Source organism: Strix uralensis, chromosome 5 (assembly GCF_047716275.1).
Source record: "Strix uralensis isolate ZFMK-TIS-50842 chromosome 5, bStrUra1, whole genome shotgun sequence".
In the NCBI taxonomy this organism is placed as follows: domain Eukaryota; kingdom Metazoa; phylum Chordata; class Aves; order Strigiformes; family Strigidae; genus Strix; species Strix uralensis.
In genome coordinates, this window is record NC_133976.1 from 76,889,448 (window position 1) to 76,902,459 (window position 13,012).

The 13,012-nt window shown below is 43.8% G+C and overlaps 1 protein-coding gene across 4 annotated transcripts; it reads left to right on the top strand.

Annotated features, from left to right (window-relative positions):
• The first annotated feature begins 7,696 nt into the window (after positions 1 to 7,696).
• MRPS33 (mitochondrial ribosomal protein S33) lies at positions 7,697 to 12,672 on the top strand. 4 transcript variants are annotated; one of them, XM_074871796.1, is made up of 4 exons: positions 8,113 to 8,932; positions 9,039 to 9,100; positions 10,323 to 10,578; positions 12,289 to 12,672. In XM_074871796.1, the coding sequence occupies exons 3-4, from the start codon at positions 10,364 to 10,366 to the stop codon at positions 12,392 to 12,394; spliced, it is 321 nt and encodes a 106-aa protein (XP_074727897.1). In that variant the 5' UTR covers positions 8,113 to 8,932; positions 9,039 to 9,100; positions 10,323 to 10,363; the 3' UTR covers positions 12,395 to 12,672. The 4 variants fall into 4 exon arrangements, with proteins under 4 accessions (XP_074727895.1, XP_074727898.1, XP_074727899.1 ...); XM_074871794.1 differs by lacking the exons at positions 8,113 to 8,932; positions 9,039 to 9,100 and adding an exon at positions 7,697 to 7,742; XM_074871797.1 differs by lacking the exons at positions 8,113 to 8,932; positions 9,039 to 9,100 and adding an exon at positions 7,704 to 7,738.
• The last annotated feature ends 340 nt before the right edge of the window (positions 12,673 to 13,012 follow it).

The window sequence follows — 13,012 nt, forward strand, 5'->3', positions numbered from 1 at the left end:
GAAATCACAACAGCACATGCCATTGTTATTTTTCATTGGAAATTGCAATCCAATATATTATACCACTAAATCTGATACACCAAATGAGGCATTTACAGAAACCTACAGCTTGTTGCCTCTCTTCTAGAGCACCTTTCAGAAGCTGGGCTTCTCAAAGTGCTTTACAGCAACAGTATAGATGCTTACAGTGCAGTGAATGGATGCAAACACTGTGGGTACAACGTGTTTGAGGGAAATGCCTGTTTGGAGGGTCCAGCCAGGACAGTGAGTTACTTTCCTCCCCACACTTCTGACTTAGGGCCAGAGTGATCTCTACAGTCCTGTACTCAAGAGGATTTCTGGTTGGAGACCCCACGCAGCAGCTGACCATTTGCTAGTGTCTTGCATGCTGGCAGCAGTGGCTACAATTGTGAAGACCTTGTGGAAAGCTCAGCTCTGCAGGCACAGCCCCTTGTTGCCATTTTCAGAAACCCTGTTCGTAACAGAACTGACCCATTACTAGGGCAGACTGGGGCCACTTCAGCTGAATTTTGAAGCTCAGTAGTAGTTAGTTGCTTGTCTGCTTAACCGATGGAAGAAGGGCACTCCAAAGCATCTCCAGCACTTCCAGGAAGCTCAGTGTAACACCAGCTCAGCAAGAGGACATCTCTAAGACCACGGCAACAAACTTAGCCCTGCTTTGAATACTGTGTTAGCACTGAATACAACAGGGCCTTTCACAGAGCAGGATCCAGCCTTAACCACTTAGGGCAAGCAACTGACAACAAAAGGTCTCAACGCCTCCAAAGAGTAGTCTGTGTGGACTACCCACCAGAGCAGGGCAAAATGAGGAGTATGGTGTGCTTTTGACAATTATTTGCGGTATTCAGTCATCTCCAACACAGTCATTGTGGCTTATACTCTGAAGTTGTTCTGAAGTGAGAACTGCTGTGCCGTGAAAGACATGCATTTATTCACCTTTGCTGTAAAGGCCTTAAGTAAGTCCCAACAAACAAGAAACAACGGGGAGTACTAAGCCTTAATGACCATATCCTGATTGCCCAACAGGTATATTAAAGAGACTGGCCTGCCAGATGCTAATTCTCTTGATTGTTTCCAGAGAAATGGACTAAGGAACAAAATTAGAAGAAAAGGAAATTTGGGACTCATGGCCATAAAATCTGAAGAAGGAATTTTTCGCGGGAAAAAGGGAAGAGGTACCCAGAGAGCACGTGTAGGAGCAAGGCTCGTTCAGCCTAGGTCCTGGCAAGGTCAGAGGGAATGAGCTGAATCAAAAAAACTTTTGCAGCTAAAAAGACAAGCACAAGCTGCAAGAAGAAAGATCGTGAATACTCCCCAAAACCTGAAGAATGCTCCCGCATTCAGGCTGAAGAAACTGAGGCTGGGAAGTGCATGCAAGATTGATTATGGTTCCCTAATCAGGCAAATTCTGAAGCAAAGAGCAATGTTGGTTACTAGTGCTGTGCAAGGTCGCTGCATGTATCTTGGGGCTACCCTGATGAAACAGCAGCTTCATGTCACCCACCAGGACTGGAGGGAAGAACTCCAAACTAAAACCAAAAAAATTATCTATTTCCACAGCTCTGCCTCCAAAAGACAGGAAGGAGGAAAGGCTGATCAATGATGTTTAGGTCTACAAAGAGTGCTACTGAGATGACTGGGTACCTGGGAGTCCAGCCAGACCTCTGAAAACTTGCTGACTTGCGAAGAGAGATAGTCAGAGAGTATCTAGAGTGCTCCCAAAGACCTAATGATGTATCCTATGGTTAGCACTGGTCTAGATACCCTAAGACAAGAAGGGCCCTAAACCAGGAAAACATGGAGAGAAATCTCCATTGGAATGCACCATAGAGGTCAACAGGGATATACAATATCAAAGTCTGTCGAAACTCAGGGTAGTCAACAGCTCACAAACCCAAGAGGTCTAGATCCACAACAGCATCTTGACAAGAGTTCAGCATGCAGAAACAGAAATGTGAATTCAAACAGACCCGACCAATCTCCTTGGATTTTCTTTTTAAGAGACTGATGTCTTCCTGAAAATGGTATTGCTGGAACATTTTTATTCGCTCTTCATTTTTACACTTGGTCAAACAGAGGTCGAGATGGACAGCTGTTTTGACCCTGTTTGAAAACCTTGGTGGATGTCCTTTCAGATGAGTTCTGAAAGGAATGATGGAAGAGAAACTACAAGAGCTTTTATCAGTAGTGAGTCAGATGGCTCCATTATTTCTTTTCTATTCAGCCAATTCCATCATTTTAATATTTTTCCTCTTTTTTCTCCCCCCTGCAATGCTTTGTTCCAGCCAAGAAAGATGCATCTTTGTCACTGTTGCCTGTAAAAGTTTTACGTGCATGTTGTTGGTAAAATAACAATAATACTTTACTTATGTAGTATGTTTTTCACTAGGGGAAGCTGAAGCATTTTCTAAGAATCAGTTACTCTTCACAACCTATTTCTGAAGCAGACATTATTATCCCTAGTTTACAGAGGGATGAAATGGCAGACAGGTTAATGAACTTGCTTAAGGTCATCCAGTGAGTTAGTAATGGAGCTATGAAAAAACAAGATTCAACAATTCTCATTCCCAGTCCCTTGATCTAACCACTAAGAAATATTTCTTCTCTTCAGTCTTAAGTACTTCATTTAAATCACTGATCATTTATTCTGACATACTGTTAAACTACAAATTAGTCAGTCTAAATGACAAGCATGTAGATAGGTGGAGATCTACAGCATCCTCTCCTCACTTGCCTGTTCAGCTACATGCACTCCCTGCTATGCTGAAGATCTTGTCTGCCATTAAAAATCGACGTGCTACAGTTCTTCTGGAGAACTGTCAATACCATTTCAGGCATCAGTCCGAGGGCATTGTAAGAGAGAGGAAGAGCACTTGCTCTCTTTGCCCAGGAGGCGAGAAGGCTGCCTCAACAGCCCGGCTCTCTGGGAAAGCAATAAGCTCAAGATGCCAACTGGCTTTGAAAAATAATTTCTGTTTTTCTCTTATGCTGCATCTGCTTCCCAAGAGTTTCCAGTGTTAGATAGCTGGAGTGGCAGTATTTAATAGCTGCATCTTTTTAGATTTCAATCTGTTGCATTAGTTTGATGAGTTATTTTAAAGTCAAAATATCCTTCAAATGCCCAAAGTCTGTCAGTCTCTTAATACAACACATTCTCTCCAGAGGGATTTGCACTGCTAGATGTCTCCATGGCTCAGCATGAATTGCTGTGCAACAAAACACAAGTGAAGTTCACTAGTTAATCATGATCACATAAAAAATGAGTAACAAATATATTCTAAACACAGATGTAGCCAATGCAGCTTTACCAAATGCTCAGAGGGTCCTTCTACTTGACTCAGATGAAGATGATTTTGTTCCCTCAGATCAATATTTATAACAACAAAATGTCAGAGACCATCTTACAGCATGAGATGATAGTTCTAAGCATAAGACTTAGGAGTGAAGTTGATTACCGTATCATACAGGAACTACTCAACTGCCTCATTTCCAAGATCAAATGAAACAAGTTCAGACTTATTTCCTTGTAAGTGTCAATAAAAAAGCTCTAATGAGCAAACTGGCAACCTGATCTTTTTTTTTTTTCTTTCTGGGTATACCTTTGCCTTCTCAGGACAAACTCACAGTGGCTCAAGTGTTGCTTTTTGTCAAAAAGCTACCTTAAGGCTATTCAGCATTCAGTTGTCACTTAAATACATACACAAGAGGAATTAAACAGGTAAGTAATTCCAGATCACTGTTGATGAAATAATTCCAGATCAAATTACTGCCAACTGTTTGCAAAAAGGTCCTCCCTGTACTTATCATGAGGTCTCTTCCCCCTTTTTGCTGCTCTGCATGTGCTCCATGCATGTTTCTTCACTCCCTTGATTTCTTTTCTTCACAACAGTCCCCACGCAGAGAATGCCCGTGTTGTCTCTGAGACCCACATCACTCACTCACCTTTAACTCCTTTCTAGGTTTTTTTTTTCACTCACCCATCTGCCACTGATTTTCTTCTAAATAATTGCTGACAAGTACAAACACTTTGCTCTATTTACAACAAAAAGCTCCAGAGGATCTAACAACATGTCCATAGAATTCAGCTCGTCACAAGCCCGTTCCTGTTGTCAGCCTCTGCTTCTTCCTTCCATTCCCTGTTATTATCATCCCTTAGCGTGTGAAGTCTAATTTGGACTGTGAAAACCTCAGAGTGGGGACATTCATTTTATGTGTGCAAAAGACTCCATGCACACTTACAGCATAAATAGTATTACATTGGTCTGATTAGACAGGTGGCTTTGCATAGCAGCCTAGATACCACCAGCTTCAGGAACTGGAGGTCTAGGTCTTGTGCACCCCACCTCCATAACCACCCCATCGTTCTGCACTAGCATGAAGGTGGATGAGCTTCACAGGGATGAAGGAGTGGACCGTAAATGTCTTCCACTCCTGTCACCTCCCCATGGCGCTGACGAAAAAATTCAGCAAAGAAATACCTTCTGTGACTAGAAGTACAAGAATAAAGAACTTGGACAACAGTTCAGCTATCATCCTGAATGTTAAGCACTAGCAACGAAAACAGGAATGCAGCCACCAGTATACTGCTGGTGGTAATTATTCCCAGGGATGCATGATACGGCACTGCTAGGCAGCCAGACTGGCCTGTCTGACCTGTTCTCACAACAACAACAACGATGGTGTCCTCCACGGTGAAGCACATCACACAGTGAGCTTGAACTCCCCAGCAGAATCTAGTGAGACACAGTCCCTCAGATGAGGGGTGCAAGACCATTTATGGCTACATGGGTTTCAAAACAGACCATGCTTCGCCTCTGCAAATTTGCTGATGGTGTTGAGTTGTCACTTTGTTGACTGCTGTGACCTTGATATGCCTTACTGTCTAAGATGCTAACCCTGGCTGGGTGCTTTGCAAGCAGTTCTCATAACCACAGCAATAACAGTGATATAATAACAAAAATATGCTCTTGTGAGTGCACATTTACTTTATTGCTGACCTCAGATTTAATAATATTTGCATGTTATTGCATGGCTGACCGGAAAAACAACTGATTTTAGAGGAAAATAGGCAGAAGAAATTAACTAATGCAGACCTGTTCATGTACATGTGTTTCCACCACACCAAAAAAGCCATGCTGGAGCCTACAAAGTGTAGGCAACAACACTGGGTCTCTGAAGAGAAAATCTTTGTATTGTGACTCCTTCCTAGTAATCCAGAGCTGTGATGTGCAACTCTGAATGAAAAAGTCAGTTTGCTGACTGCCCTGACCAGGAACAGCCACAATTCTCACAACAGCCTAATCCTCTAAATGTCTCTGGCCTGAAACTCAGCTGAGCAACTTTAGAAAATCAGACCCCCAGGTGATAATGTTGCAGAAAACCAGAAATGGAACCAGAACCATGCTGCTGTGTCCATTTTGTAGGTCAATCAGTACTTGGAGGGAAAGAGGAAGGTGTTTTCCAGTGGTCTATATGCCAAGTTTCTGAGTGTGGGTAACACGCAAGAATTGGGTATTTTCAATTGATGAGGAGAAATGAGATGCAGAGAGAGTAGCTTGTCCCAATTAACCTTATTGAAGAGGGGTGGAATGGAGTGGAGATGGCTACAAAGAATTCAACTGCTTATTCCTCCAATGTACAAAAAGTGTGCTCAGTTTGGAGCTGTATGAGGAAAAAGCCCCAAACAACCATCAGCTGTGTCTCATTAGATTTTTCTAAAACTTATTTGCTGTGACAGAAGTTATTCCAGCCTATATGGAATAAGTGTTTTGGAACTAATAATGTTTAAACAGTTTAACCACGGGACAAAAAAGTGGTGGTTGCTTAGGAGCCAGCAATCACAATTTGATTATAACAAGCAAAAAAGGACAGTCCCAGCCAGGTAAATACTCTCCTACACACACAGAGATGCTTCAGAAAAACTATCTCCATCAAGATGAGAGAAATTATGAGAAAAATAAGATTCAAACATAGAGCTAGAAATGTAAATAAAAATTCTTATGATCTTACTCCATAGTCTAAAAGTTGTGATTGCATTATTAACAAAACAGCCAGTTTTGTTGAAGGAGACACTCGGAAGTTAAAAGCATAGTACAGAACAACGTGGGAAGGCAAAAATATAGGAAAAAATGTTCTTGAGTATACAAAAAATGAAGACTACAGGAAATGCATGACTGATGTGACTACAGACAGTAAAATGAGGAGTGCAACAGTGCCGAGGTGTATGACTAGACAGAGATGGTAAAATAGCATGGAGGTGGCAGAAATGGTAAAAACTTCTATTCCCTCCCTAGATTAAGGAAGAGGCACTTTATTAGTGAGTAATGAAGATAGTAAACAGCATCCACTAGAACAAACATTTTCAAATTAGGCTGTCTAGAGAACTTTTGTGTAACAATCTTTGAAGAACTGGCTAAAGAAATCCCAAGAATGTTAACATTTAATGAGTCTTGGATTATGAAGGAAATTACTGAAGATCACGACAATGTTCAAAAAGAGGGGTGACCAGGGTGCCTAGGCCACAAGGCTGATCCGCCCTGGGCAAGCATGGACAAGGTGACAGAAAAATAATCAAGGAAGGACAAACAGTGTATTTTATGCCAGTGAATATCCACTCTTCTAGAAAACTGATCACAGAATCATCTAGGTTGGAAAAGACCTTGAAGATCATCTAGTCCAACCATTAGCCTAACATTGACAGTTCTCAACTACACCATATCCCTCAGCGCTATGTCAACCCGACTCTTAAACACCTCCAGGGATGGGGACTCCACCACTGCCCTGGGCAGCCCATTCCAATGCCTGACTACCCGTTCTGTAAAGAAATGTTTCCTAATATCCAGTCTAAACCTTCCCTGGTGCGACTTGAGGCCATTCCCTCTTGTCCTATCACTCATTACTTGGTTGAAGAGACTCATCCCCAGCTCTCTGCAACCTCCTTTCAGGTAGTTGTAGAGGGCGATGAGGTCTCCCCTCAGCCTCCTCTTCTCCAGACTAAACAACCCCAGTTCCCTCAGCCGCTCCTCGTACAACCTGTGCTCCAGACCCTGCACCAGCTTCGTTGCCCTTCTCTGGACACGCTCAAGTAATTAATTCAATGTCCTTTTTGTAGTGAGGGGCCCAAAACTGAACACAGTAATCGAGGTGCAAATCGAGATCCAGCCAGCCAAACCCAATTTCATTCTTTGACGGCATTACACATTTGGCTTATAAATGTAATCACGTAATTGTCGTTTACTCAGATGTTTGCAGAGTCTGATTTAGCGCCTCCTGGTACCGATTAAAAATTAGCGTGAATCCAGCACCGGGACAGCTCACGTGAAGCGGGCCTGAGGGCCTGCCAAAAGCGGCGGGAAGCGGTAGGAGGCCCGGCCTCATGTCTCAGGGGTTTCCCGCTGCTCCCCCGGACCACGGCCCAGGTTTGGGGGCATGAGGGCGAGTGACCACCAGGCGCGGGCAAGGGACCTGCACCGTCTCCGGGCACCCCGACAAAAACGCCGCTCAGTGCTGGCAAAGAGGAGACCGAGCCCGCTGGGGCAGGCGGGGGCTGCCCCGATCGATGGATGACCGGGCGCCGCCAACCGCCCCTCAACTGCCGCCCCGCCCCTCACAGCCCCGACGTCACCCGCCGCACCGCCTCGGCGGGGCAGCCTCTGCGCATGCGCAGACGCTCTGCCCGCCGCCGCCTTCCGCCCTGCCGCGCCGCGCCGCACTGCCCGTGGGTCAGCCCGGGGCGCTGCCGGGGGTCGGGCCGGGCCGGGCCGGGCCGGGCCGGGCCGGGCGGAGGGGGGAGCGGCAGCCCGGGGCACGGCTGTCCGCCCACGCCGCCTTGGCCGGGGGAGCAGGGCTGTGAGCAGAAGGCGGGGAAATGGGCTCCCTGGGGGGGGGGGAGGGGTCGGCCGAGCCCGCGCCGTCTCCCGGGCCCTGGGGCGGGCCCCCGGGCCCCGCTGGGGCTTGTCGGGCGGGTAGCGCGGGCCTCTGTCCCCGGGGAGCCGGTGGTGGCGGTTACCGGGAGGTGCGGTTGCAGCCGGCGGGTGGGTTTCCGCGCTTGTCCCCCTGGAGGGAAGCAAAGCGGCGGGGCTTGCTGGAGGGCTGCGCTGGGCCGTGCCTGGCTCGGGTGCTCCTCTGGCTGGGCGGTGGCCCCGGGTAGCCCTCTCTTCCCCGTGTGCTCACGGGAAAATCAAAAGTAATTATGGAAACAGAAAGTTCTCCTGGCATATGATGATTGAGAAGGAAATGGTCTGAGACAAGCTAGGGGAGCGGGAAGAAAAGTCCCGGCCTAGGACAGCAAAGCAAGGCTTTGGGTAGCAGTAAGTAGTGGGGAGCAGGTGAAGAAGCAGCACCACATGGTGGTTTTGCTTTTGGTTTAGGTGTGTTAATTACCAATGTGTTCTTATGAAAATATCATCGCTGTAAGTGACAACAAAACTGGTAGCATCTCACAGAATTGGAGGTTGCCCTAAAATAGGCATGTGGGAGTTCGTGGCCTTCACCTTTCTCATCTCTCAAATGTGCTTAGGCTGGCAAAGATTAATGGAGATCTCCAGCCTTGGCTTGGGCTATTTAGTTTAGTGATTCTGAAGTGAAAAGCAGGTACATCAGACCACTGGTTTGCATTGTTTAGGAGCTAAAGGTATTTTCATTTTAAGGCTGCAGTTGGAAGAGATTACAAGTTTTGTGTTTGAGTTGAGTCTGGTGATATTTTCAGAGCGATGATGTGATGAAGAGTTTTGGGGACAATTTGTTGCTTTATCTCTGAATGTAGGAATTAGGACTGGCTCTTCTGAAATGGGTGATTTGGCAAAACTTAGTGATCATTCCCCCATGTAATAGATGCTCAAGTCGATGTGCTGCCCTACGATCATTTAAGAGCTTCTGTCTTCTCACACTAGGCCTGCTGCCTTAACTTGAGGTCTCTGACACTTTGCCTTCCCTTTTGTTACTCTTTCCATTATTGCCTTTGATTCAGAATACTTGTATTATTTTCACGCTGGATTTTTTTCCTGCTTTCTTTCTAGTGCTTTGCTAACAGGAGTAAAGTAGGTGGTTGTACATCAGGTCCTCCAGTGGGCAGACATATGTAAGTGAGGTTACGAGTGCTTCAGATTTATGTTCTTAAACAACAGACTCCCTGTTACCATACTAAAATGGATTTAGCCCTGTCCTGCTAGTTACTCTGTCCCTGCTCTATGCTCTTGAATTTTTCATGCTCATCTTCTGGAATCAGCTGTGCAATACTTCTTAAAAAAAGAACTTTAACATGAATTTAGTGCACTTGAACGAACCCTGCTTAATTTCTCTGGAGACTTATGTCATCACTTATTCAAAAAGACACAGTACAAGGCAACATACAGCTTCAAATACAGGATTATGGGACTCTTGTTCTTGTCTATTACATCCCATTCTGCAAAGAAAGAATAAAGATGCAAAGAAAACAAAAAATGGGGTGGGGTAGGAAAGCTGAGAGAAAACCCTTCTCCACACTTCTTTAGCAGAGTGTGGATGTTGTCTCTGGCCTAATAACAATGATTTTGACCTCAGAGCATTTTTGTTGCAGAGCTGTCTAGGTGGGAGACAGCTGATAAGGAATAGGAAGCTGCTGATGTGGCATTTTCTTAGAAAAAATAATCTAGCATGGGGAAATGATTTCTTTCCTCTCTTAAAAAAAGGTATCAGGAGAGACTGGAAAGAGAGTGGAGAAAAAGCTGATGGAAATGATCAAGGGAAGGTAGTTGAGATGGGAAAGATCTATGTGATTAATATAGAGAAAGATGATTTATTTATTTTTACAGTTAATAGGCCATTTTTGCTAGATGGACTGTAACAGTGTTCATACAATGTTTTAAATAGTGTGAGAAAAACTTCCAGGTTGCTTCCTCCATATAGTTAAGTGGTGTCTTTGCCTGTGCTTGTGTAGAAGTCAGAGGTATTGCAGTGGGCACCATTTTTGGCAGAGTTCACACTGTAATTGTTCCTGTGACTGGAGTTTAAAGGCAGCCTTAAGCTGAGTGCGACCTGCTAATAAACTAGCCGTGGTAAATTGTGGTTCAGTGTAGGTACTTCTATAGTCCGTACTGCTGTCTGTAGTGTCCTAGTTAGGCTGATAATTGTACCTGAATTAGCGTAGGCATTCTTTATATGCAGGATTATGTACTAAGAATTAGACTGATTTCATGCAAGGAATGCGTGACTTCAAATGTGTGATCAGAGTACAATGAGTTGTTTTGTTTGCCTTAATTCTGGGATAGCTTGCAATACTCAATCGTCTTAGAGTTGTGGCTCTTTTGTGTTTCCTTTTGCAGGAAGGTCGGTGTGTCTATGTGTGCCCACTCTTCCTTGGGAGATGTCCAATGTTTCCAGTTACGCCCTTCGAATGGCCCGGCTGAGCGCTCAGATATTTGGAGAAGTTGTCAGGCCAACTGACTCAAAATCAATGAAAGTAGTGAAGTTATTCAGTGAGCAGCCTTTGGCCAAGCGGAAGGAGGTCTACAGCTGGTATCCTCCTCACAACACCTACTACGCCCTCATGAAGAAACTCCGTTACTTTGGTCTCTACAGGTAATCTTTGTGTTTATAGGGTGGGAGCAGGACTGGAGGTGGGAAAGGGGTGAGTGTGAGTTTTGGTACAGTTTTTTTCCTCAAGGAAAAGAGGAACATGGAAAAAGGTTTAGTTCAGAGTATGGTGCATATGGAAATACGCACTTGATTGTTGCACTGAGGGCAAGGAGAGTAAAATAAGTGAGTACTCTCTAAGTAGCTTTTACCTTCGGTGAGAAAGACTTCAGGTGTAGTTATGGGCAACCAGTTATATAGGAAATCATTCTTGCTTTGGCTTTGTGGGGAAGGGAAGAGACAAGAGATGAGTGTCTAGTTCTGAATATGGCAACAGAATGTGCTACAGAAAGGTGGTTACCTTAACACAAAAATTGCACTAAGACAATCTTACCATATATTCCTCAATCATTCAGCAACTAATAAGTGAAATTTAGAAGAGAAGGAAAGTCTCTGTTAGGCTGGAGGGGCTTTTTATCCTTTAAAATAAATTAAGTTAAATTAAATTCAAATGTGGTTTAAATAGCCTTGTTAATTCCAGCTTCATAGTTGTCTGTTTTTCTAAGGGAATTTCCACAGTCTCGAGTAGGAAAAACTGCACTGCTAAAGAACATCAGCAGGAGTCAAATGCAGTTCTTTGACTTAGGTCAGGTAGCAGTGAAGAAATCCCATAAAGTGAGGCTGCTAACCACGCAAAGTCCAAACAGGTTAATTGCTATTGCTCATATCACAGTACTAGCCATCAAGGATTGCATCCAGGATGCTCTTGGTTTAGGTGCATGTGCAGACTTTCTAGAATAGCTTTATGTTGACACAGCAAGCCTCAATGACATGATAATGTTCCTTACTCTTCTTCCCCTTCTGATCTCAAATTCCTTCTCTAGCTGTTCTGTATACAGAGAGCTTGTAGAGGATCAGGTTTGCTGGTCAGAGATACGTAATGAAGAGTCATAGACTAATAGACCCTAATAACAATTCGCAAGCTTTTTGTTTCTTTTTTAGAAAAGTTGTGTTTAAAAATAGCAGTCCAGCAATCTTAGGCCACTTAGGATGCAGTTGTGACTTTTGAAAAGTACCTTTGTACTGAAAAATACAGGGGCAGAGATTAAACAGAATTTATTAGAACATTATTGAGGATTCATTATGTCTGCCAGGCCCTTTATCCTCCTTCCTATTTTATTCTCCTGTTAAGATTCTACCAGTAGCTGATGCTTTCTTCATAACTCATCCTTGAAGTCACCTGAGAGCAGTGTCATGTACTGTAATTACAGCTCAGCATGCCCCTGTTTTCTTAGAAGCTAATGACCTGAACTTAGTATCTAGCACAGAAACACAATGTGCTATTGCTAGACTGCTGAGCCAGATGAGAAGGGGGAAATTCTCGTTCTTGTCTCTTGCTGATTTTTATATTTTACTGCTCATTTAAACACAGTGGATCAATAAATGCAATGGAAATAATATATATGGACACGCCATTTGTTGCTGAAAAGGGCAACCTTGTTAGTTCTGAAAGTACCAGAGGAAATCTTTCATGTTATTCAGTCCAGAATTACTGCTAGCAGTAACATTGAATACATTGCAGTGAGTTTCAATATGGACTTCAGTGTTAAAAAAAGGTTTGAGGGTTTTTTTCGTTATCATACAGTTCAAAGAACCTTTCACATCTAGGTATTCCGAGAAATAGAGTAAACTTTTTTTCCTTCCTCCCCCATCTAGGGATGAGCATCAGGACTTTAAGGAGGAGATGAGGCGACTGAAAAAGCTCCGTGGGAAGGAAAAACCAAAGAAGGGAGAAGGAAAGAGAGCTCTCAAGAAGAAATAGTGACACTTGGACAATATAATGAACTACTGTGGAAATGCTGGAGAACAGCTGTAAACCAGGCTTTCTGTTCCCAGCCGGAGAGGGCTTGGCATGTGAGCTGCATGTGGGGCACAGGAAAACACACTGTGAAATACTGGAGTCCACCTCGGGAGTGCACTTTGGTCTTTGGTTTTATTGTTTTTGAACTTCTGTAGTTTAAATAGACTGTATATTGTAGCACATTCATTTGTCAGAGCCCTCTCTTACCCAAGTAGTAAAAACAATGAAAAAAAAAAAAAGTGCTCAGCGTTTTTCTTGCAAACATCTGTAACTATTTCAGTTTTTCTGGATCTGGAAAATTGCTTCTACTGCTGCTTGTCATCTTGCCTGTTATAATGAGGTTTACTTCAGGTAGCTTTTTTTAATTTTTTTTTTTTTAAGTTGCTGTTAGAATCTATTCTTCTGCATTTTGCACTGGACAATACTTCATGTTCCATTGCCAGCCCACAGCACTGTCATGGTACTCTGAATAGTTAGATACTGCAGCAGAAGAGGCTGAAATATGAAGGGTCAAACTGTTTTCCAGTTTGAGACACCCCCCTTCTATTTACTGTAATAGAAACATTTTGAATTTATTTT

What these genes read in the sequence shown, in the direction of transcription:
- MRPS33 (XM_074871794.1), top strand. Translation starts at nt 10,364, where the DNA reads ATGTCCAATGTTTCCAGTTACGCCCTTCGAATGGCCCGGCTGAGCGCT. An exon ending in CGTTACTTTGGTCTCTACAG is followed by an intron (nt 10,579 to 12,288) that starts GTAATCTTTGTG and finishes TCCCCCATCTAG; the next exon opens with GGATGAGCATCAGGACTTTA.